We start from the raw sequence: 25901 nt of genomic DNA on the forward strand, positions 1-25901 counted from the left end.
AATTTTGACAACTCGTTTTGTTACTGTAGAGAAAAGTGGTATCTTACTAGACCAGCGCTATGAAATGTGATTATTTATAAACTTTATCTGGCAAGAAAGTGACTTGTAGAATAAAATCTACGTAAGCGATCGTCCAAATTGTAACTTAATTGGAATTGTGCAGGAATCTGTAATAAACTTGCATCTGAAATTAAGCGACCGTAACTACTCAGAACTTCAAGCATGGCTTGACTATTTTCTGTCACTGTTTTCAGATAACTAATAAAAAAAATAAATAAATAAAAAATAAAAAAAAGTGGACTGGACAAAAGCAAAAGTCACAGATCTTTGCAAAAACACTCATTCGCTTCATAGAGATCACATTTCGAATGAAAAACTTTTATCGTAAAAAAATCATTTTAGGGAAAATTACTAATTCCTGACACAAGTTAACCTTCCTTTCATTCTTTTGCTAACGCCTTTGAGCTAAAAAAAAAACTTTGAGAAGTTCACATTTTGACAAAAACAAGACGCACAATATTTCTCATAAAAAATACGACCCCAAGATTTATATGTTTTCGTTAACAAATATTTTTACATCGTTTTCTTTGTGAGCATGGATCATTGTGGACTCAAACTTTTCAAAAATACGATTTTAACAACTTTACAAATATGACTATAAATATGACTATATATGACTATTGTAACGCATTTTAATTGACTCGGTCTTAGTCATTTCAAAACGACCTGATTACCAGCTTAAAGAGATTGATTTCAAACAGATAGAAAAAATGAAACATTTTATAAAGTTTTGTAAAAATCCAAATCATCGAGCATCCAACATTAACTCGAGTTCAACAAAATCTAAACAAAAATCAAAAAAAATTACAGAAAAGCTAGAAAGGCAACTTTTAAAAACGAGGCGACCAGCGTCTCCAGCTATTCATGATGCCCCCGGATTACAAAGATCTTTGGCATGAAATGTTACCTAAAACCATGCAAGTTATGTAATTTGCCATAAATAATGCCAGCCTAGTGAATTTACAATAAAAAACAGCCCTTTACCAATCTTCAAGGTAAACATTTATTTTGCAATAATAAAGACAGCCTCGCATAGCATAGGGGTGTTTAAAATCTTAATGCCCTTTAAAAATCTAGAAAGCACTATTTATTGAGGTTATACTAAACCCATCTTTATTTTATGGCACTTCATGCCAAGATCACGGGTGTGTAGCAACAAATTTTGAGGCGTGCAATTATGTTATGTGTTAATAAACACGTAACACTCACCTTAGGTTGGAAATCTTGCCACAATTAACTTTTTTTTCTAAATTTAATATTGTTGTTAAAACGACTTGTTTTAGTGTGTTGAGCATGCTATTTATAATGTTTTGTTTTCAATTTATGTTCAAAAACACATCAAGCGATCAAATTTAAGTCTTTAAAATCTTTAACTTCTCTGATCGTCTGTTGAGGAATAAATGGTGGTATTAAACGCTAAGTAATTTTCACAAAAATACAACAAAAGGTTAACTTGTATATGCAAAAAATGTGCAAACTATTGTTTAATTATTTTCCACCAGAGTTTTAATCAGTTCAGTTTTAGCCACATTTTAGGTGCTTTTTAATGTGCCAAATGTAATAGCTTAAGACTTTTCTTCATCAAAAGAAATAAAATCCGTTTGATTTGAAATGATTTGACTGGGATAACAAGAAATCGCATCCAATGCTCTGCTGCGGCAAACAGAAAGAACCTTTCACTTGTGAAGTTGCTTTGCTGGATGGCAGCCGTGTTACATTCTCCAGAAACCAAAATATTAAGGTTGGCCTTTGTTTTGGTTCAAAGGGGGGGCTGAACACCCCGAGTTTTTACTAGGGGTGTTCTTGGCCCAACCACTTAAGTTATGTTGAAGTACAGTTCTATGTATCATTGTATTTGTATGCCAAAGTTATTTGGCTACAATTTCACTGTTAAATAGTTTTCTTTGGTTAATTATGTTATTTATATTTCATAGCACTGAGTTGGTTTTATCTTGGTTGATGGTAGATTTATCTTATTCATGGAATAAAAATTGCATCATTACAATATTAACAAACTGTATTTATATAATATACGACCTTTTGCACAATTACGCGTTACTTTAATGTTTAAACTGATGAAGCACAGTTGTATTTAAGCTTGTCAAATTTAAAATACAATTTGTCTCCTGTTTTTCTTTAGAGTTTGTTTTACCATACTTTTATGGTTATTTTTCTTACACTTTGTTGTTCCAGATTACAACAAAGGGCCATGCATTGTTCAGCTCGGTTTGCGAACATCTAAACCTGGTGGAACGCGATTACTTTGGCCTAAAGTTTCTTGACAGCCGATCCAATGTTGTAAGTATTTGAAAAGATTTTTAAAGAAAATATGGAATATTATCATGTCATACATCAGACATACTTATGCTAAATAATTTATATATTTAAGTTTAAAAATGTAAGGTGCAAGAATGGTCTCTGTTATTAGATTGAACCCAATATGTAATGCCATGTTATAGCAAAAGGATAGTTTTCCCATACTTGGGTGGTATCAGTGCTTATTTGATACCAAAGCAATTTCACTTGAGGTAAATTGTTTGGAAAATTAATGACAAAGCCAAATAAATCGAGGAAATTCACATAATCCTAATTAAGATATTTCAAAACGCATTTTGTATCATCCTCAGTTGGAAACATCTTTTGAAGATGATGTCTATTTACTTAACCTAATGGTTTTGACATTCATCTTCAATCTACAATACAGATCCGTGCATGGTGTATCTAAAAACTATATTTATTTATTTTTTTGCGCCAATTTTATTTTGTAATTATTTATACCTGAATCGTGTTGTAATTGGTCTCAGCAGAATGTAATTTTTGCTTGAAATACCAGTTATTAATATAAAAGCAAAATATATTTACATCTTATTTATTTATAATTTATTTTTTGTTATAACAGCATTGGATCGACCACGACAAAGCTCTGTGCAATGATGAGACATTCATGACATGTAAGACTGGTTAAACATTTACTTGAACTATGTGTAGAATGTTGCTGGTTAAATAACATTCCACAGAACCGAAACCTTTGCAAACCATTAATTCTGCAAGCTTTAGATTACAAATATATAGATGGCTTTTACATTTTAGTACTGTTTATTCATTTTTTTAAAGTTAATAAAATTTATTATTGCATTAAAAATCATTTATAAAATCTCTTTTTAATATTTTTCCTGGCAATTTTTTAATATTTGATTTAAAGATAGTGAGTAAACATACTTTCTGTACATATTGCAAAAACACAAGAAAAGTTAAATGACCGGTAACTCTTGTTATAAACTGTTAGTTCAATCAATTGTCCAAGCTACTCAATATATAGAAAATGGAAGACAATGCTAATCTCATTTCAGATATTATGTAAAAAACAGAAAAAAAATGTTTTTACTATATTTTAGGTAACTCCAATAGAAAATAAGATCCTGACTTTTATAAGAAATAACTTAAACTCGATCGTTTTGCTGCCGTACTACTCCACAGGAAAATAAACAGAAATTTGCTTTTTATTGCTCACCGACTTACCAGACAGGCAAATTGTTGATTTAGGAATTCCATTATGTGAGTCAGTGTCGTAAATGTGAGCCGGCACCGACCTGTTTAACAACTTTTACCCCATTAAGGCCCTTGTGCAAAGACAAGAGTAATATTTTGTTGTGTATGCAGTCATTCTTAACCACTCTGCGTTTTTATACAAGGCTGTAATATAAAAGTTGTTCAGATTAGATACTGTTTCATCAATAAATACCTTCTCACAAACAAATTTGTGAAACTTATAAAACAACCATGTCAGGAAATAAATTTGTAAAACACTAAAATTATTAAAAACACCAAAAACAGCAATGGATCCAAATGGAATATCAAAACACCCAGATTAACTTCTGTTTAAAAAAACTGCGACAAATTATAAAAGAATTAAATAAAAAGCTTTAATTTTTAACACACCGTTCAATTTTTTTTATAATCTATTGCTATCGTCCAACTCATCGCTCAACCAACCAATGTTTTCAGATGTAGCCGGCAACCAGTGTACTTTATTATTCGGCGTGAAGTTTTACGCGGCCGACCCATGCGCTTGCAAGGAAGAGGTGACAAGATACCAGTTCTTTCTTCAACTCAAACAAGACATCCTTACCTCACGTCTGCCATGCCAGTGGAAAAAAGCGGCAGAGCTGTCGGCACTGGCTATCCAATGTGAGCCTTTATACACATCTCATCAACTAAGTGTTTTTTAAAATAAAGAAGTTTTTGCCTGCTCATTATTAGTGGAAAGTTTTTACTTTTAGTTTTCATGTGGTCGACTGTTAAGATCAGGGGTGGGCAAATGTATTCAATGGAAAAGCCATTTGCAGAAAATACAAGTAGGCCTACCAGAGGGCATCAAATTTATTTCAATACAAAAACGGTAAATAATGCAAGGCCAGCTACAATAATAATAGAATTGTAATATAACAAAACGGTATAATCAACACAGTAATAACGGTGATAGCAAAATAACACGCACAATAGTTATTAATATCAGTCTTTGTTAACTCACTATTCGGACTCCATGTCTAGTGTTACATCATAAACGAAATGCTGGCCTAAATAAATAAAAGAAAAAGAGAGAAGCATTTCTAAACAGTACTCTTGGTAACCTTTACATTTTTTCGATTCGACTAAAAGAGCCACGAAAAACATGCCAGAGAGCCGCAGTTTGCCCACCCCTGGTTAAGATCATTTAACTTTTGAGCCGGTTTATTAACTTAGTTTTATTTTATTTTTAATATTGTTATTTCAGAATACCGGTCTAGAATTTATTTAACAACTTGCTCTAGTATTTATTCAGGATGTTTTTTGATTTATAAAGCAATGGTATACCAAAAAAAAACAGTATACCAAAAATAATCAACAAAAAAAACGTTTTGGTATGAAGTCAGTATAGGACTAACAAAACATAGTTTTTTAGAAAATAAATGAAAAAAAAGTATAAAAACTATTTTTCATCATTGTGTTCATAATTATGATTAATTTATAGGTTAAAAGAATGAATTTCTCAGGCTCACGGCCCATAAAGAAGTAGGTAGCATATTTTGCAAATATTGAACAGTTCAAATAATTCTTTATCCGATTTCAACACGGTTGCAATATTTTCATGTTTTTCGTACAGCCGAGATCGGGGATTTCTATCCAGCTGACCACAAGCTTGGATATGTGTCGGAATTTCGCTTCGTCAAAAACCAAGACGAGAAGTTCGAAGCAGAAGTGGCGAGACTGCACGCAATGTTCAAGTAACACATGTTTTCTTTTGCGCAACACGCTTGTTTAACAAGACAGCCTAACAACTTTGCAAATGGTGTCAAACAAGCTAACGTTCCAGTACACCGATTCCAAACTTACATTTCTGCTTGTCCTTAGGTTCTTAAAAAATGACTGCTCTTTTTTTTCCAAAAAAGGACTTCTTTTATATGCCCTGCCTACAAAAATTAGTTTAATATTTAAACTAGTGCTGTAGAATGCTTAATGAAAACAACGCTAAAATAATTTACAAATCAAATCATTTAAAATATGTTTCTATTGCGTGACTGTGACTGTTTGAAATCGTGTGATGGACCTCCGTTTGAGATCCACTGGTAGTATTAAGACATTTCACAATGAACCCTATGTTGTTTATATATTATACATTATAAATACTAAGTTTTTTTACAAAAGTTGTACCTAAGACATACAAGTTCCATTTAATAAGCTGTAATTGCAATGGTTTATTCGAAAGTTACATTGTTCACATAATGTTTTTATTCAATATTTAGCTGTAAATACCATGCTTTATTCAGAGAGTTCACTGTCAACGCATTTTTTCTATTAAATATTGAAACAGCTTTTAATACCATTGTATATTTAAAGATTTCACAGCTAAACACAATAGATTTTTTCTAATTTTGCAAAACAGCTGATGTGCAAAACTTTGTTGACCGAAAAACATTGCTGTTTATCAGCTTAGATATTTAGAGTTTTAAACATGCTAAACAATTTTGAATACCATGTGAAATAAAGATTGACCGATATCACTTTTTTGGACCGATACGATACCCGATTTTTTACAATTTTGTCAACCGATACCTATTTTTTTTATATACCTGGGAAATGTTCAAAACTTTAATTATATGAAAATAAAATCCAAATAACATTTTAGTTTATATACCTTTATTAATTAACTATTATTTTTTTTTGATTAAAAAGTGGTTAAGTTGTTTGTTGTATAGCAAAAATTATACTACATTTTCGGACTAAAATATCGGCCGAAGTATCGGCCAACATTTGCCGATACCGATATATCAGTAGAAGCCAAATATCGGCCGATATTATCGGTCTATCTCTAATGTGAAACAAGCCATTGGTTTAATTTATTCAGATACTTGAGCTGTAAATAAATATTCAGGGTTTAACACCCTTAACAGTTTGTCAAATGCTGTTAAACACGGACATTGCTGTATTTTATTGAAAATTCCACGGTGACAATTTGACATAATATTTTCCGTTAAATATTGAGCCTTTAAATTACGTGGTTTATTCAGAGATTCTACTATCAGATACTTTTTTGTTTAATATTGCAACAGCTGCCAAAACTGTTGTTTATTCGTTGATTCTCCCCAAGATGATGTTTCTGTTTATTATTGTAAAGCTTATCTGCAAAAAACTCTATTAACTGAAGGTTATGTTATTACCTTAGCTGAGATATGGATATTTTCAGGAGAAGACGCTCCTTTGTAATATTTGAACAGCTTAAGCCCAAGCCATTTATTAACTTTTTGGTTTAATCCCCAGTGGAGAGATTATGTCACAAAAAATGATAAATTTTGTTTTCACAATCTCAGCTCTTTTTACCTACTACATAATGTGTCTTTACCATTGTGATTATGTAACTGAAATTCCAAATCTAAATGAAACATTGTTTTATTTGAATAGAGTAGTTAACTTATTTAAAACAAGTTTTTTTTTTCATAGTCCCATATTAACCTGGTTTAATCCACTGTGATTTAACATTGCACTACGACTTCAAATCGAAACCCTTACAATGTTTGTTGTTACTTTCATTTTAAATACCACCTATTGTTAAAGCCTATACTTTTTCAGAGTTTACCATCCTAAACAGTTATGCAAATACTGGTAAATATGCATATGTTGTATTTTCCACATTGTGTGAAGTTAATGCTGCTTTCTCCTGAAAGAGCATCCTTCTGTAAGCCTTTTCCTTCCTCCAGTTGGTTGACATAAAACAGTTGAACATCCGACACACAATACCACATCAGTTTGCGCGTGACTAAACATGGTTGTGATTTTGTAACAACCTGGACATTTCACGTCCATAAAATATGAGTTAGGTGATTGAACCACGATTTGTGGCCATGCTTTTAAAAACTCTGCATTGTGACCATATGTGGAGTTTGCACCACCCCTGTGATATAGACATGTACAAATATACCCAATGTAATTCTATTCCAATATTGTTCAACTGCGAACACCAATATATTATGGCATTTTTATAAATATACATGTTTCAGCATTTTACTTGAATTTTTGGCTGCAGAAAACGATGCAGAACTGTAATGTGTAAAATCATCCAATAAATGTTTTTTATTGTAAGGTTTAATAAAGGACACAGTTCACAAATATTTTGGCTGGTTCCAAATTGTACACTCCGTAACTGCGGCAAAAATAAATGCACAATATTCCTAGTTTGGAATATTAGCAGTAAATACATTTCAGGGTACACCAACAAAACAAGTGGTACATGTTTTTTTTTGGCGTTTTGCAGAATTTTACTAAACGAATATATACCGAAAATTAAAAAAAAAAGTTTAAATATATTTTTTGAGGACTTATCAACAACAACAAAAAAATATATTTTACATAATTCCAAATTTTTTTTCTTTTTTTACAGAGGTCTGGTGCCATCTAGTGCGGAAATGCAATACCTGCGGAAATGCCGTCAGCTCGACCTGTACGGGGTCGAACTTCACTCGGCAAAGGGGGCTGCTGGAATGCAGTTTATGCTCGGAATTTCACCAAGGGGCATAGAGACGTTTAAGAATAAGTACAGAATAGCAGTGTACTACTGGTGAGAATCTTATTTTAGTTACACCTTATTTTATATTGCCATAAAAATTTCAAAAACTGTAAACAAGAAACATCAACCAATCTTCAACCAAAATTCAAAATTTTAAAAATGAAAGTCAGATGAGAACAACTTTAAATAACAAATAGGTCTTGGACAAAAGGTTGTTTACATAAATAAAAAAACAATCAAACTTTTAGTTATTTATTGTGGGAGATATGTACTGTTTTACACCCTTTTGATTTAACTTTTTGTTTTTATATTTCATTGTTTACCAGAGAAACTTAATTCATTTTATAACATCAGGTATAAAGCATGACTGCTAACAGAGTTGTTGACCTTTTTATTTATCCATTGAACTCGAAAATGACTTATTTAGCCAAGATTTAATATCTAAAACATTGTCTCATATTGACCGAATATAGCTACATATTTTCAAGGTCACAAGTTTGACCTTGCAGTGTATCCGAGCCACAAAAAGTTAAATCACTATTATTAAGTGCATTGTAATTACGGTTCTGTAAGCTGCTCATTTTGACTGGATTTGTTGTTGCTTTTGTTAAGGCCAAGGATTGAGTTGGTGGATTTTAAAGACCGCTACATGAAGATAACGGTTAAAACCAAACAGGTGCTGTTGACTTTACTATTAATTTTAATTTTTAAAAAACATTATTTTTTTTTGTGTGTCCATTGAACAATTTATGCATTTTTTTTTGTTTAACTTGTAATTATTAAATAACTTTGTAGAGAAAGCAAAAAGTGATTTTTGAGTTGGCCCATTTCTGTTGAGGTATAAAATTTTGTTTTTATAAAAGTAAAGAAAAAGATGAGCATACTTAATTACAACAGAGAGTTAAACAGACATACATTTGGTCATCTAGTTATGCTGTCCAACACTCATCAAATATCGAACATTTTTTTAACGGTGAAAACCAAACAGGTGCTGTTGACTTTATTATTGATATTTTAATCAAAAAAACAAATCTTTATCTTTCAATTATTTATAAGACTTTGTAGAGCAAATTTGACTTTATTATTATTATTAATATTGGTGCATAATGGTTGGAGGTTTTAGTAAGACATAATAAGAGTATCAAAGCCCATACAGAAAAAGGTATATGAATAAAGAGTTCTTCGAATCGTTCAAAATGATACCTACCTCTGTATAGGCTTTGAAATATTAATATTGTAATTTAATAAAAATATTCTTTCATTTTTTTGTTCACTAAACAACATATATATTTTATGTCTTGGTTTATCTCGTAATTATAAAATCACTTGGTAAAGCAAAAAAAAAGTGTTAGGATTGGCCCGTTTCTGGTAAAGATATTTTTTAACTACTTATTAGAAACCTCTTTTTTGCCCTGATAAAAATTTGTTTTTAAAAGTTAAGAAAATAGATTGAGCATAATTAATTACAGCTGGGTGTTGAAAACACACACATTTTTGGTCACCTAACTATGCTGTCCTGCCGATTATTGTTTTAATAATTTCATTGATATGTTTATTTATAGGGCCACGAATCGAACCACAATTTTGAACTTCTCTCGAGCGAGCAATGCAGACTTGTGTGGAAAAGTGTTGTGGACCACCACGTATTCTACAGACTGCCGCAGAATATCAATGCTACTTGGAACAAAAAGTTCAGGTTAATATAATATAGATGTACATTATGTGTGTACCCATTTCAAAATAGTTAAAAAAAGAAAAAAAATCGAATTAATATTCAAACGCATCTGTATACACTAAACACAAAAAAATTTTTAAACAAATCCTTACAAAAAGGGCAAATAATGGAAATATAGAATAAATTTTAGCCAAAAAAAGTGTTTATTTGATATTTATTTTAGCAGAATCCGATTGTCCTATTAATCTAAATAAACCTCTTACAAAAAAAAAATGCCAAAAAAATGTTTTTCCTTAGGTACAGCGGTCGAACTGAGGCAGAAATCCTTCAGTCGGAGGTGGAACGTGAAGAACCTGAGGTACATCGAGGAAGCAGTAAGCGATATCCGCCCAGACAATCGACAGAAAATCTCGGTAAGCCTACCACCTCTGTATAAAAGTTCATATTGTTGTGCTTTTCTTCACTTGTTTTAACTCTTTTAACCTAATTTGGCAAATTCAAAGAAAAATGAAAGTATTAACCCTCTTTTGTGCGAACTTTATTTAAAACTGTGTGACCGAATTCTGCAGCAATGTTGTTTAACTGCGTCGAGTCCTTTATCTGTGTTTTTTTGTAAATTTAATTTATTTTAATTAAAAAAATGTTAACCCCTTTTATGCGAATTGTTTTCTAAAAATTAGTTCGACAAAAAAAATTGCAAGTCATATTTAAGATAATTACTAAGTTTAATTACTAAGCTGTTTCGCCTTTTTTCGCCTTATTAAGTTTAGTATTTATTAATTAAAGGTACAGGTAAATTAGCTAGTCCGATTTTGGAACCTATTCGTTTCACAGATATTATACAGTCTACGTATTTGGCCTATGTTCATAAACTACCATGTATGTCCTTTAAGGCATGATATACTATTAAGAAATGCGACCGAACCAGACAAACTTGTATATTCCAATTATCTTAATTGCGTTTTATCGTCGCTTCAGCAAAGTAAGTGGCCAGACAAGTAGAACCTTGACGTATATCGGCGCCACAACAAACACAAACGCATTAAACAACACCTCGTTGCCGACACCCTAATGACCCTGTAATTTCGCTCCGAGAAACTGCGCAATGTAATTACGACCAGTTTTAAAACGAGGACTTTTACGGTCGCGTTTTTGCCAAATTTTAAGGGAAATAAGCCACGTTGAAGCGACAGTGTTTACTGTGAAATTGATAGAAACAAACTTTTTTTAATACAATACCGGGCGCATTTTTAACTGACTGTGTTAACAGGACAATGGGTAAAAACGTAAGTCAATTTTTTTTTTGCCAAAATTAAGTCCACCATTAAATACTAGCTAGTGGTAAGAAAAACGTAAAAATTGCGTTTAAAAAGGGAAAGCCTCTAAAAGTGATTTTAATTTACAATGTAAGCCAGTGTTCGGCGAACTGTGGGCCGTGACCCAAATGTGGGCCTTTGAGCAATTTTTAGTGGGCCGCAGACTATTTAATAATATTTCAGTTTTGTCATGTCGTTGTGGGCCGCTTGATAGCAGCACATTCACCGTACTGTATTTCCAAAATGTTGTGGCTAAGAGATTTTTATTTTTTTGCTCATTGTTTCATCATAGGGCCACCGTGCTATGCACCCCTAAAAAACTATACTTTATTAATTCGTTTAAGACGAAATACGCTATGCATACTATGGCATGTTGCGCCGTGTGGCTTATTAACGCTACAAAGGTAAATTTTATAAAATGAGGCCATAAACTTTTTCCACTACGAGCTTTTTTTTAGGTGTTTCATGTCTTAACTTTGTAATGTGGTTCGTTTTACCTAGTAGGCCTTTAATAGCTATTGAAAGCATTTTGGACCACGACGAAAAAGTTTGCCGACCGCTGATGTAAACCGTTCAATAGGTAGAATAAAAACGCAAAAATGTTCGTTTTAAAAAAGGTTTAACGTTCATTAGAAAAAATGTCTTTTACATGGAAATACACCACAAAAAAACTCTTCAAAGCTGTCACCTTTCAATTGGGCCGTTTACACTGACCAATTAACCAACTATGGCGTCATTTTCATGCCCACTTACATTCCAACGTAGTCCCGACGGTTTTGTTTTGGTTTTCCCGCAGACATTTCCCTCTCTAGTTTAGTTCGTTTAGATGAGTCAAGCGTTTTAAGGGAAATCGCGTCGACCCAATAGGAAACCTAAATAAATCGTTTCCTAGCGCCTTATCCGGTCTTGCTAACTTAAGATTAAATGGCTAGGGCTCGCGGAAAAACGTATGACCCTAGGGAGACCTCTTTGTCTGAGTGCATAAATAAATGCTAGGTGTCAGACTTACTAGATAATTCCAGTTTTCTAATTCTATAAGTTAAAGCAAAATAATTCTAATCGAAACAATTTTTTTTTTGATAAATTTTAGAGAGTTAAATGACCTGGTTTGCCGAATGTTGAAAAAAGTGCGTGAATAAGTATCTAAGAGGGTGCATCTTTATGGAAACCAAAACCATTGGGAACAGATTTCTGCTTGCCTGACGCTGTCTCGCTGACCGAAACGGTCCCCCAAATTTCTCCAGCGGTTTCCCAAATTTTGGACTTGCAACTTTTTGGTATTTAAATGAAACACTTGCGGTCTCTTAAAACTACTTAGCGGTCACCCAAACCAAACCTTAAAAAAAACCTGCATATACGTAGCAAAGTAATACTTTAATTAATGAAAACGTCAATAACACATGAAATTTTAAACGTACGTATATACGATATTTTGGGTTTTTTTCTGATTTGCTAAAAAAATGTGTAAAAAACTTTTCTTCAAATGTTGCTGTGTTCTTTCTTTCTTTTCACACCATTGCACGAAGGAATTGTGTTTTTCAATTCGTCTGGATATATTATAAGGGCGCATTTACAAAAACCACAGCGACATACGCCTTACGATTATTTCAGGCTCTATAACAGCGGCTCTCAACCAGTGGGCCATGGCTCACTTGGTGGGCCATAAGAACATTTGAGGTGGGCCACAGACCAATAAAGCTAGATTGAATTTCATTTTTGTCACTATATTTAATTTTACAGGAATAATGGCTTGGGGAGGAATTAAAAAGGAATGTAAATTTATTGTTTTGCCGCAAGTATCTCACTAATGCACAGTTAAATAAATAATCTGTTTTGAAACATGTTCTGCTGTGTTTTGTTCTAAACCTATTTTACAGTTTTTTTCTTTCATAAAAATTTATTGGGCCACAGATTTTTTTTGCAACGTAAATGGGCCACGAAAGAAAAAAAGGTTGAGAATCACTGCTCTATAAGGTTATAACTCGCGCAAATATGCAAAACCCTTCCATATTTTGATTAAATTTGCGAACCAATTATCTGTTGAAACATATATGGGTGGGTTTTGTTTAGTCAATGGCGAGTATCACGTAATGAATCTGGAATGCCGATAGGAATTTGGGTTTTTTCTTTCTGGGTTGTCTTCTGTAAAAACATTTTTCTCCTCACTGTACCTTTGCGTTTATTCTCACTTAATTGCAAAACGACCACAGACTAGATTTATCTAGCTTTGAATCAGACAGACGCCAATGACGATGATAAACGTGACCTCACTATCACCTTTATTCGCCACAGCGCTTATGAGTTTGCGTAATTTTGCCTGAACCAGATAAATTACCAGGTCACAGTATTTTTTTTGTCCGAGTCCGCTTTACTGAGATTGAATTTTATGTTATGCGTCGCGATAACATCAAAATTGTTGTAATGTAGGCAGTTTAGTTTAATATGTTCTAGAGCGGTGATGTTCAAATGAAGGATCCGGTCCCGCATTTTTTAAACTTTTTGTGCGGATTTTTTGGTTTTGAAAAAAAAAACTTTTATGTTACCAATCCATTTAACATGTCCTTTCTTGCTGGCTGTTTTACCCATTTAAAAACTCTAAACTTGAAGCTCTAGGGCAGTGGTTCCCAACCTTTTTTGGGTTTTTCAAGCCCCGAATCGATGCTATTCTAAGATCTAAACCAACCCAATATTTCTTTATTGTTTGTAATTTGGAGATCACTGACCGTAGCACGGAGGCGAGTTTAAGAACCCCTGCTCCAGATCTCAAAAAGTTTGTTAGTTTTTTTAATATTTTTTCTTCTTACATCAGACGAAGCTGTTTCTTTTTTTTTGGCAATTCGAAGGAAAAAAGTTTTTAGTTAAAAATGAAAATTCGGCAAGGCTATAGCATTGATGTTTTTCTCAATTTTTGACGATTTTAAGAAAATTCAAAAAAGTTTGTTAGTTTTTTTAATATTTTTTCTTCTTACTTCAGACGAAGCTGTTTCGAAGGAGAATGTCGCCGACAACAATTCGAACAACGAGGAATTGCGGGAAATTGCAGAGAACGCGAAAAACACAGATTCTTTAAACAAAGTCATCGAGAAAAAGTAAACTCGGAGTGCATTGTGACGTAACGATTCCTCTGCTAAAGATGAATTTTTTTGGTTGAGCTTTAAATTTTGTCGATTCAAACCGAAGATTTTAAATGCGAAAAATACCTATTCGCTTTGGCTTTTTTTACTTTAAAACCTTCCTATTTTGTAAAAAAATAAAAATAACAGAAATAACAGTATAGACGTTGAAACAAAAAAAAAATATTTCCCAGTACGATGATTTTCCAACTACATTACCTGATAAAGTAGAAATTGTGGTTCAAATCCTATATTTTAACCCTTATTCTACTTATGCAAATTTAAACGGAGATTTTCCAAAAGGTTTACCGAGTTTTCGCTATTTTGCAATTGCGTGCATGTTTTAAACGTTTCATTCTACGTCTTAAGTGACACCTCCAGCCATTATCGTAAGATTTACTTGTTAATTTACGAAATGCCACATAATTCTGTATTTAATATTCATTCAATGTCTATCGACAACAACAATTTCGCAACAATTTTGATGCAACCCAAGTACGAAGTCGAAGCGCAAGTTTAAAAAATCTTGCTCAGAACCAATTTCAACTCATCTAACCATGTAACTTACAGTCGGCGACCCAACCAAATCCATTTGCGACCAGATATTGGTTCGCGGCCCATAGCTTGAGAAACACCTATGTACATTGTACAGCATCCAGCTATTATCTTAAGATTTATTCAAAACCTTCAAAAAACGTTCAAAACTCCTATCTATATGTGCTTTGACATCATTCTACGTCGAACTACAACCTCCAGCAGCCATTATATTTTATTCAAAATATTCACAAAATGCTTCCAACTTCTCTATGGCCTTGATGTGCAATGTGCATGCAACGTTCGCCCCTTATGCTTCAAACTTAGACTTACGTTGTTCGCAAACCCCTTCTAACCCCATTTTTACCCCAGGGGCATGTTCAGTGTGTCTGACGTTATTGACAAACCCCATCTAACCCCATTTTTACCCCAGGGGCATGTTCAGCGTGTCCGACGTGGAGCAGAGTACAGCGGTGAGGTACATGACGCCCAAGAGCGAACGACGCGAAAGAAACCGACAACTTCAATCTCTCAGTGACACTGAGAATCGAAACCGGAAACACAGGTGACGTCATAATGAGACGCGGCGCTGAGTCGTGCTTAATGGAAATATGAATAAAATCGTTAATTTTTTTTTGGCCGAGATTTTTGGGCATTTTAAAGTGGCCTAGAAGCAGTGGGGAATAATTTCGATTTTTTGGTCTTTTTTTAAACTACTTTTTGTTCATTTAATTATCCCTAACTTCAAACACTTTGTAGTCGAAAAAGTTTACTTGTATAACTTAAACCATTGAAATGTTAGCGTACTTGATTTCTCTTCGAAATGTGTTAGTTTTGCTTATTTTGTTTGTAACCCAATAATAAAAATAGGTCGCAAATTTTTTTTTCTAACTTTTCCCAATTTTTTTTCTATAGATTTTATAAATTTCTGCCTTGTTCGTTTGTCGCTTTTTGAAAACACTTAAAAAAACTTAAAAACACGTAATTCAACAAATGGATTTTATTTTGTATTTAAAAACCCAATTAAACGAAAAAACCCAAAATAAAACACTTCATCCAGAAAATTGTTTTTATTTTGCATTTTAAACCACAAACAATTTTTACCCCCACTAACCCCTATTTTACCCCCTCAGGTCCCACAGGGGTCGTTCCAGTGGGGAGGAGTCTGACAGCCCCAGCAAACGGCGCATAAGGTCCCGGGCTCGACAGAAGCACAACAATTACAACAGCGATGCAAGCGAGGTTTCACATCACAGAAGGTTGGTTCAATTCTATTACGAAAATCAGGTGGAACTATAAGTTTAATGGTGAAAATAACGGCCCAAATAGACATAAAAGCGACATGCTTTATTATTCAAACGTTTCAGCAAATGCTCATGCCATCATCAGTGATATGAAGGCCACATCAGTTACACCCGTTTATATACACTTTAGTCGCACAAAGGAATGATAAACTAAAGTGACTAAAGTGCGACTAAAGTGTATATAAACGGGTGTAACTGATGTGGCCTTCATATCACTGTTGATGGCAAGAGCATTTGCTGAAACGTTTGAATAATAAAGCATGTCGCTTTTAACGTCTATTTGGGCCTTTATTTTCACCATTAAAATTATGAACAGATCCGTATATAGTGTTCCAGGTGGAACTATAAAGACAAATTGTTTTGATTCTCGACAAGCTGTCGCACAACCGTGCTTCATCAGGTTAAAGTGGAAATCATACTTTTCTGGTATATTTAAATAAAGTTTCAACCTCTGGGTCATGCCAACAGCTTTGGGGGAATAAGAAAGGTTTAGCGAAATCCGGACAACTGTTTTATGTCAGCACTCAGCAGTCATTTTTTTATTTTTCATTATGCGATGTTAAATCGGCCCATAAAATCAGAAATGGTTTTGCTGTGCCATGTGCTTACCCACAGCTGGATTCTCGACGGTTCGTTTTTTACTCGGTCGCTCGAAACCTCTTGTTACCAGCGTTTATCGACAATTATCCGCTTAACAACTGGTAATTAACAGAACCCGGAAATCGTTAAACATAAACAAAGCCGAAATACGACCTTGACAGTCACATATACAACCTTGAAACCACGAAGTACGACCTTGAAACCACGAAATACGACCTTGACAGTCCGAAATGCGACCTTAACAGTTCGAAATACGACCTTGACCACAAAAAATACGACCTTGACGGCCAGAAATACGACCTTGACGGCCCGAAATGTGACCTTGACAGCTCGTAATACGACCTTGAGCCTATTTTACGCAGCGGCGAATATTTTACCGGGCGTAACTTTCCTGTCGTGTAGCGCCCGTTTCTTACGTCATAATCCCTCTTGCCGCAATTAGCCGCGCGACAATGGCGCTTTGTTTGATGCGCCGTTTTACGACGCAATATGACGTCACTATAGGCATCGCGCGTCGCTTATCGGGACCGGGTGATCATAGATTGGTGCCGCGATATTTTGACTGGCAAGGGTCGGTTCGCAGCTGATCTATAAGGATGAAGAATTTTTGTTATTTTGTAAATTGAAACGGTGGTTTTTGTATGACTTTCAACTTATTTTATATAACAATTTTTCTTCGGGAAACGTGGAAATAATAAACTTTGGAGCATAATGGTTGGAGGCTGTAGTAAGATGTAGTAAGAATATAAAAGCAGTTTCGAATAATATAATTTGTCTTACTACAACCTACAACGATTATGCTCCAAAGTTTATTATATATCCATGTTTCCCAAAGAACAGTTGTTATAAAACATATTTTCTAAGGTCATTTAAAACCACCTTTTCAATCTACAAAATAACATAATAAATTACCTTAAAAAAGGTTGCCTAATTCGAAATAAATCTTGTTGTAAAACATAGGTTTAAAAGGTCATTTAAAAAGCATTAAAATGCCGTTTAGATCCCACGAAATAAATCAATAATCAACTAAAATAAATTGGTCCCTGTGTCGAAATTCCTGTTTCACATAGCTCGCCATAACGGTTGAATAAATTGTACTTTGTTAACTAGGCACTAGGTAAACACCAGAACAACCTTAATTTTTTTTAGGTGTCGTGAATATGTTTTTCTTAAAAAGAAATATTACAAGATTAAACTATATTACTGAACTGTCGTTTGAACGAATATCTTTATTATTTCAAGATTTCACAAAAAAAATGTTAAAAGGCCATTTAAAAAGCATTAGAAAAGAACACCGTTTCAAATACAGGAAACAGATAAATAAATAAACCAAAGGTTGCCTAAGCCAAAAAAAAATTGTTGTTCTAAAACATATTTTTAAAAGGCTATTTAAAAAGCATTATGATACCGTTTCAATCTCAGGAATCAACCTAATAAATCAACTTAATAAAGGTTGCCTCCGCCGAAATGAAACTTGTTGTAAAACATATTAATAAAAGGTTATTTAAAAAGCATTATGATACCGTTTTGACTCCACAAAATAAATCAGTAAATTAACTTGAAAAAGGTTGCCCTAGCCGAAATTCCTGTTTAGCGTGACTCGCCATAACTTAACGACATTTTGGTCGAAGCATGTTGTGATTGCATCACACGCCCAACAAAAAAATAAACAATTCCTTGACGTAACACAACAGGGCCTCCGTTTTATCGCGCCATTTTCAAGATAGCCTTAGAAAGACTAGACCCGTTTCTGCTCTTAAGCAATAAGGCTCGATTTTTTTTCGAGTTAAGCTGTCCAAATACGTAAGTCCTTTTAAAAATTGGAATTTTTTTGTTATTTTGGGGGGCCCTAGTTCGGCATAAGAACGTTTTGTTTATGAAAACGATGCGACGTTGTCTTGATTTTTCTGTTTCTGGAAGGATTTGTTCTTACCTTTTAAAAAAATCTAAATTAAAAAAAGGCAAAATTTAACTTCGGAAAAAACAGCTGAACTAAACAGTGCGATTTTTATCGAATAATTAACATTTGTGTTTCAATTTGAATGGAAATAAAATAATTCCAAATACCAAAAAAAAGTTTTATTGAATGAAAAGTTGGCCTTGTATATTACCAGTCATTGCATTGGCACAATTTTAAGCAATATGTTTTTTACATTCCATATAAAGTCCGTTTTTATAAGTTTTTTTAAATGGGCTGTTTTTTCAAAAAGTAAATTTAAGTCACATTACTTGCCTAATTAAAACTCATTATAAAGGTATAGCTTAACAGATTTTAGTGGCGGCGTTATCAAATCCAAAACTGTATAATCCAGTATTTTTTTTACAATTTACCCGAAGTTTTCGCGCTAATAATAAGGTTTCTATTTTCCCTTCTAATCGCTACTGCGTTTGTACAGGCGGCGCGGCTATTACACCGACTCTGAGATGGGCAACAAGGTACGTCAGGATATCGAGCGAAACAAGAGACGCCAGGCACAAATAGGATCGCCGCAATCCGAAACAAGGTCACAAAGAAGACAGAAGAGGTAATGGTGGCCGTAGCTCGTAAACATGATGAAAACCTGCAAGATTTAATAAAACTTTTATATCTCAATTTTACTTTTAAAGTCCAAAAAAACTTTTAAAGTCCCAAAACGATTTTTTTAATAAGTTTTTAGTCACGAAATCTTTATTTTTTGATTTTTTTTTTTGATTTTTTTTGATCAAGTTTTTAAATCTAGAAATATTTTTTTTGCAAAAAACGTTACTAGGGATGCCCAATAGTACCGGATCGGTGCCGATCCGTGACCAAATGAATGTAGAAATTCCCGCAATAAGAATTTAGTTTTTCGATCCCGAAAACTGGTGAAAGACGAAAATTGTTTAAACAATGTGCCCTAATACTTTCAATTTTTCCACAGGCTTTCTCGTGAAGACGAACTGGCAAGACAACAGCTCTGGCAGCACATAAGGTAACTTGGATCGTCGTTAGTTTATTTTTCGCTTGGCGCCTTATTTTCATCTGAAGGCGTCACATTTCAGCGACTTTGCTACGTAAAAAAATAGGTTCAAGAAAACATTTAGGTGTTTCTCTAGTGTCGTAACTCTGTCGGATGTGCGAAAAATAAATATTGGTTGTCGTGTGTTCGAGGCATGTAGTATAGTTCAAGCTTGCGTTTAACAAGCAGAATACTTAGAAACACATTAAAGTTGGTTGAAATTAATGTTATTTCATAATCTCATGTATGCCACTATAGCTATAGCAAGTATTTTCGGCAAAATTTTATAGAGTAAATGGTCACGATAAACCGATACGAAGGGACATATAGTTCTATTTGAAGTTATACTTCATCTTCCTTATTTCCAAACTTGGCACCGCTCATATTAGAATCGGATGTCCGATAATATCAGATCGTACCCGATACCAAGTGGTAGTATCGGTACTTGTCCGATAATATCGAATCGAAGCCGATACTCGATACCAAGTTGCAGTATCGGTTATCGTCCGATACCAGGAGGGCATCCGTTCAGATCCGATATTAAATGTATATATAGCGGTTTTATCCATGATTTGCTCATGGATCCGACGCCGCAATTTCAAGTTAAATTTATCAAAACATAATAGGTCAACAACTAAACGTCTTACTTTTGATGCAAATTTGGGCGTAACAAACTGCAAAAAATTACCTCTGAATGTTTCAATTTTGCCTATTTTGCTGGTTTGATCATAGTAATGACGTCATTTGGTGTCGGATCGGATCGCGATAGTTTACGTCCGATATATCGTGTATCGGTATCTGAGTGAAATATTGTATAACAGAGGTGGGCAAATGTGTTCAAAGCAAATGTATTCAATGGAAGAGTCATTTGCAGAAATTACAAGTTCCAGAGGGCCTCAAAATTATTTCAATACAAAAACGGTAATTCAAGTGCAGCAATGATAACAGAATTGTAATATAACAAAACCGTATTAATCAACAAAATAATAATAACTGTAATAACAAAATGGAACGCACAGTATTTATCAATATCAGTCTTTTTTTTTTTTTTCTAAACAATTTTTTTTTCTTTTTTTTCTTTTGTTTGATTTGCTAATCTCTGAAACCTTAGCAATAAAATTGCGTTGACTTGCTGTTAACTAACTCTTCGGATTCTACGTTTAGTGTTACGTCATAAACGAAATGCTAGCCTAAATAAAAAAGCGTTCATCAACGGTATCTTGGTAGTCTTTACAATTTTTTCGGAATTTTACGATTCGACTAGAAGAGCCACAAAAAACATACCGGCGAGCCGCAGTTGCTCACCCCTGTTGTATAACGTACTTCCCTATAATCACAACAAAAAGAAAATAACCAAAAAATTTCTTAGGAATATATTTTAAGTCTCGAGCATCACTATACGTGTCACTTGAGGCCAAATCTATACTGGCGAGTTTAATCAGGGAAATAAAATTAGACTAGCCACGGGACTTGAAAGACGATAAACCAAGGCCCGTTCTAATTGGTCTGTGAAGCGCAACGCACAATCTTATCTAACATCTTGTGAATGGATGAACGTGCCACTGTATTTGCTTAACGTGCTTCTCCAACAAAATTCCACCGAGATTTGAATCTGTACAAAGTGCTCTATGAGTCATATGTATGTAGGATTAAGGATGTTCGTTGCTTCTTAAAAGTACAATTCATTCTGCATTTTTTTTTTAACATTGACTATGGCGGTTATTTAAATAAAAACAAATATTACTAAAACAATCAAAATCAGTAAAAAATAAAATTGAGTAATTTTTATTTTGTTTGTTTTCAACATTGACTATGGTGGTCATTTAAATACAAACGAAACTTATTAAAACAAACAAAATTACTAAAAAAATAAAATTAGTTATTTTATTTTATGTTTTAAAAAATAAAACGTTTAAATCTTGTGTTATGTATAGATTCGACTTTTTTTCATCTTTTGATTGATTATTTTAATCTTTTGGTTGATTATTTTAATCGCGTTTTCTGAGTTTAAGCAGCAAAATCATTTGGAACCAACAAGGAACACAATGGTTTAACGGCCCTATTAGCATTTTTTTTTAATTCTAACCATGTTTACTTTGTTTAGACGAGATGTTGTTGACCCGGCCGATCCGTCGCAACTCAACGATATTTCCTACACTGAGATCAAGTAAGTTTCCTGAAAACTATAAGAATCCTGGGTTTAAAGTAAATAGTGCTGTTAGTGGTGTTTTAGATCAGACTTGGCAAACTAACCCCACCCAGCAATTTTCAATTTACAATGTGAGACTTTTTGAGTTTCAATTTTTTTCGCTTTTCTCCTTTTAGCCAGATCTACAAGTGTTGGGCCTAAAATTGTTTTTAGATTGTGTTTTTTTACCAATATATTCTTTATTTCTCATGTACTTTTCTATTCAATTGCCCACTTCAACTCAAAACTATCTTTTTCAAGAAATAATTGTGCGTTTCCTGGCCTATTATGACACTTTCCTTGTGCTTTATGGTCGAAAAACCTTATTCACCATCCAAGGCCTCAGAGATGCATTAGCTGCATTTATATTGGTGTGTTTTTGCCTATACCTGAGAACATTTTTGCCGAATCCTGGCCGATTTAACAGTTGTTTAGCCCACTTAAATTCAGGTTAATTTGACCAGATTTGGCAAATCGCGGCGATTTTTAAGCCGTTTACGCTACTTTTTGAACGCTTTGTACCGCGACACCACGTTTTCGCCAAGTGGCAAATCCACTTGATTCTTGCTTAATGATTTCTTGTTTTTTATGGATGTGTTTTGTTTAAGGACTGGCGGCAACCCTATACCTGCCAGACGCCACAAGCATCGACCTCACAGTAAGCGAGCAAGCACCGCGTCAGCATTCAGGTAATTTTCTACAAAAATCGATTGGCTGTTTATGCAGTTTTGTGAAATGTACAAGCGATAAATCTAGATCAGCAAAAAACACCCTTTATATACTGGAATTTGAAATTGGGCTGTTTTGCTCAAACACGTTTAAAAAACTTGATCAGAAAAACGTAAAAAAAATAGCTAAACCTATAGTAGAAAAGTTAGATCTTGATTATTAAAAAAAAAACTAAAAAAAAAAAAAAATTCTTTAAATTCTTAAGTATGCCCATTTATTTGTGTTCATATCTTGGCCTCTTTGTGGGCCATAGAAAAAATAAAACAGTGAACCAAAAAAAAAGGCAAAAAAGGTTTAGGAAGCATTTTCCATACGCCCGCAAACCTTATGGTAAAAATTGGCTGCAATAAATAAAACTTTTGTTATAAATCTTTAGATTCTTAGGTAAACCTATATATACTTTTTATATCCATTTAATACAACCTTCTATATTCACAGCGGCGTTACGTTGGAGGAAGGCATGGTTTCGCCCTTGCAAGTGACCACCACAGTTCTACAGGAGAACAACAGAAGCAAGCAGCAGTCGTACGGTAACGGCCACAGCAACCAGCGCTACAAGCCTTCCAACCCGCAGCGTCCCGGTAAAGACTGGGACACACGGACTTCGCTGTCAGGTGATGACCAGCACTTTTGCCTTTAATTTTTACTTCAATAAAGATATATTGAAGATTTATAAAAAAACGTATAAATGCATTTTTTTGCTTTTTAAAGCTTTAAGTTACCGATGTGTTACTTGCGATGCAATGGACATATTGCAAGGCAGTGTAAATCGATAGAAACACTTACAAGGCCTGAAACACTGACAACTAAATTAGGTTGACAAAATGAAAATCGGGTTGTTCCAAATCCAGAGATTGGAAAACGGCCGTTATACTAATTTTCGTTCATATTTTAAAAGCAACTCTTGCACAAATTGAGTTTGTACACGGAAGAAGGCGTACGTGGACTAATTTTAGGGGGTCCATGGAGGCAACTTTGAATCTTAGTGATTACTTATATAAAAATATTTTTATTCAACTATTTTTTTTTACAAAATACGTTCTAAAAAAAGAAAAAAACGCTTTGGCCCCTACCGTTTTGATGTATTTAGACTTAATTTAAATTTAGGTTTAAATTTTTTTATTTAACTCTTTTTTTTACAAAATTCGTTTAAAAAAAGAGTTAAATGAAAAAAAACGCTTTGGCCCCTACCTTTTCGATGTATTTAGACTTAATTTAAATTTAGGTTTAAATTTTTTTATTTAACTCTGTTTTTTACAAAATTCGTTTAAAAAAAGAGTTAAATGAAAAAAAACGCTTTGGCGCCTACCTTTTCGATGTATTTAGACTTAATTTAAATTTAGGTTTACATTTTTTTATTTAACTTGTTTTTTTAAATTCGTTTGAAAAAAGAGTTAAATGAAAAAAAAAATTATGACATCTGATATTTAAAACTGAATCTCAAAGCAGCAAGTCTTTACCTTAAAAAGTTAGTTTTTCACCTTTTTAAATCCGCACTCTTCTGCCCCCAGTGGACGACTTTCGTTCCGCTTCGTCGACCGCCAACGGCGTACGCGTGCCGCGCTCTCATCCGAAAAAGCGGACGCCGGAAAACGCGCGACGCAGGAACAATAACAACAACAATGGAAACAACAATGGGGTGGTCTTTCGACCAGTCTACAGCCAGATCTGAAGCTCCTGAAAACTTCTGTTGTGCTGTGGGTTTCTTGAAGTTGTATGGGAATCACACAATAAAGGCCGGTTTACACTACAGCTGCACTGAGCTGCGCTGGGCGTAATTTGCATTTAAATTCTATTGTGGCGAGCGTTTCACGCTTTGCTAAACGCAAGCCCCGTGCAGCTATAGAAACACGTTACGTTTGGAGCGATTTTTTACGCCCAGCGTAGCTGCAGCTGTAGTGAGAAAAATTCCACGCCCAGCGCAGCTCAGTGCAGCTGTAGTGTAAACGGGCCTTAAGACCTAAATCAAAAAAATCTATAATAGCCTAGTATTAGTACCCATTGACATAATAAAGTCAAATACGCAGTAAAACCTAATCGGTGAAATAAGACATAAACCTGTCGGAATAAGTCCCAAGTTCATCGGAATAAATCCTAAAAGGCCTATATAACGCCCGAAACTGTAGGAAAGGGGTTCAAACTTATATTTTTTGTTTTTAACCGTGGGGTGCTCTTTCGACCGGCAGCCTATTCTGATTCCCCTGGAAACTTCTGTTTTGCTGTGGGTTTCTTGAAGTTGTTAAGGTATGTTTGGTTTGCTCAAGACAAAATTTCCGGATTTTTTTCGTATTTTCAGTATTGATACAGATCAAGTTGACTTTACAAGGATATTTTAAGGCAAGAAAACTAGCCTTTTAGAAGGCTTGTCGCATTTCTTTTTTCGGCTTTTCGGAAATTTTTTTCGGAGAAAATTAGGACAGTTTTGAACCGTGGTGTCAATTTCTATTTTGAGTAAATTTTAGCAACTTGAAGGAGCAGCCAAAAACAGACTTGTCCAAATTTCAGAATGTGTATTGGACACATTCTGTTCCTACTATATACTTCCCAATTTTCAGCTTCACATGTAGAAAATTTACTCATTCCTGACTGAGTATATTTTTTGGAAAATATGGCAAAATGCAGCGGCTGTCGAATTGATTGATTCGGCAGCTTCAAGCATTCAAATTATTCGGCAACTGTTTTTGTGGTAAACCTGTATAACTGGGTTGCTGACAAAAAACGGAATTGTTGAAGACCACTGCGCTAGACAAACTACACTAAAAATAGATTCGCAAACTTACAAACGACAATCAAATCAAGTTAATAAACATCCTTTTCTACCCTTTGACCGTCTGCTAATGTCACATATTGCTGCAAGAAAACACAAAAAAACGCTAATTTGGACATTCAAGTCTTAAATCTTATTTTTATTTCAAGTCTTATTTTTAGTGGAGCTTTTTAAAACTTAGCACTCAATATTTTGTGTTCAAACGTTTATTTTGTAGTTTGTCCTGCATAGCTATAGTATAGAAGTCCCTATTTACAAGTCTATTGCTGCAAATTGTGAAATTCGATTTTTAGCTGCTGTTTAATGTAGAGCGGACGGCAAAGTTTTAGTTAGCAAAAAAGCAATAATCTCTGCTGCTCATAGATGGTCGTTTGAACAAAAATATAAACTTATCGATTTAGGCATGTTGCCCACATATATTTCGCTTAAAACTTGGGTTTATCTAGCAAGTTTTATTAGCGTTTTCTTCTGTGGTTTTTAAGGCCTGATTCTTCTGAAAAAATTTCGATTTTGGATTTAAGTTTATTTGTAGTTAACGCTCATCTATTAGTTGTAATTCTAACCTCATTCAGGGAAACTTGAAAACCTTGATTCTA

The 25901-nt window shown here is 33.9% G+C and overlaps 1 protein-coding gene and 1 pseudogene across 1 annotated transcript; one reads left to right on the forward strand and one right to left on the reverse strand.

Annotated features, from left to right (window-relative positions):
- The first annotated feature begins 1570 nt into the window (after nt 1-1570).
- Nucleotides 1571-24293, forward strand: LOC146158133 (band 4.1-like protein 4). Its single transcript, XM_083385385.1, has 18 exons — nt 1571-1801; nt 2254-2358; nt 2960-3011; nt 4066-4248; nt 5204-5324; nt 7976-8152; nt 8714-8777; nt 9664-9797; nt 10074-10189; nt 14067-14181; nt 15173-15304; nt 15873-15998; nt 19040-19168; nt 19544-19594; nt 21726-21788; nt 22418-22498; nt 22977-23152; nt 24050-24293. Exons 1-18 carry the CDS (start codon nt 1706-1708, stop codon nt 24208-24210), a joined length of 2082 nt encoding a protein of 693 aa, XP_083241511.1. The 5' UTR covers nt 1571-1705; the 3' UTR covers nt 24211-24293.
- Nucleotides 7231-7422, reverse strand: LOC146158134 (small ribosomal subunit protein eS27-like pseudogene; annotated as a pseudogene).
- Nucleotides 24294-25901: the final 1608 nt, after the last annotated feature.

The sequence above is a fragment of the Ascidiella aspersa genome, chromosome 3 (assembly GCF_963924565.1).
Source record: "Ascidiella aspersa chromosome 3, kaAscAspe10.2, whole genome shotgun sequence".
In the NCBI taxonomy this organism is placed as follows: Eukaryota; Metazoa; Chordata; class Ascidiacea; order Phlebobranchia; family Ascidiidae; genus Ascidiella; species Ascidiella aspersa.

Excerpts from the sequence above, each read along its gene's own strand:
- LOC146158133 (XM_083385385.1), top strand. The coding sequence starts at position 1,706 with ATGCTCTGCTGCGGCAAACAGAAAGAACCTTTCACTTGTGAAGTTGCT. Across the intron at positions 15,305-15,872 it reads AATCGAAACCGGAAACACAG|GTCCCACAGGGGTCGTTCCA; the intron begins GTGACGTCATAA and ends TTACCCCCTCAG. Across the intron at positions 21,789-22,417 it reads ATTTCCTACACTGAGATCAA|GACTGGCGGCAACCCTATAC; the intron begins GTAAGTTTCCTG and ends GTTTTGTTTAAG.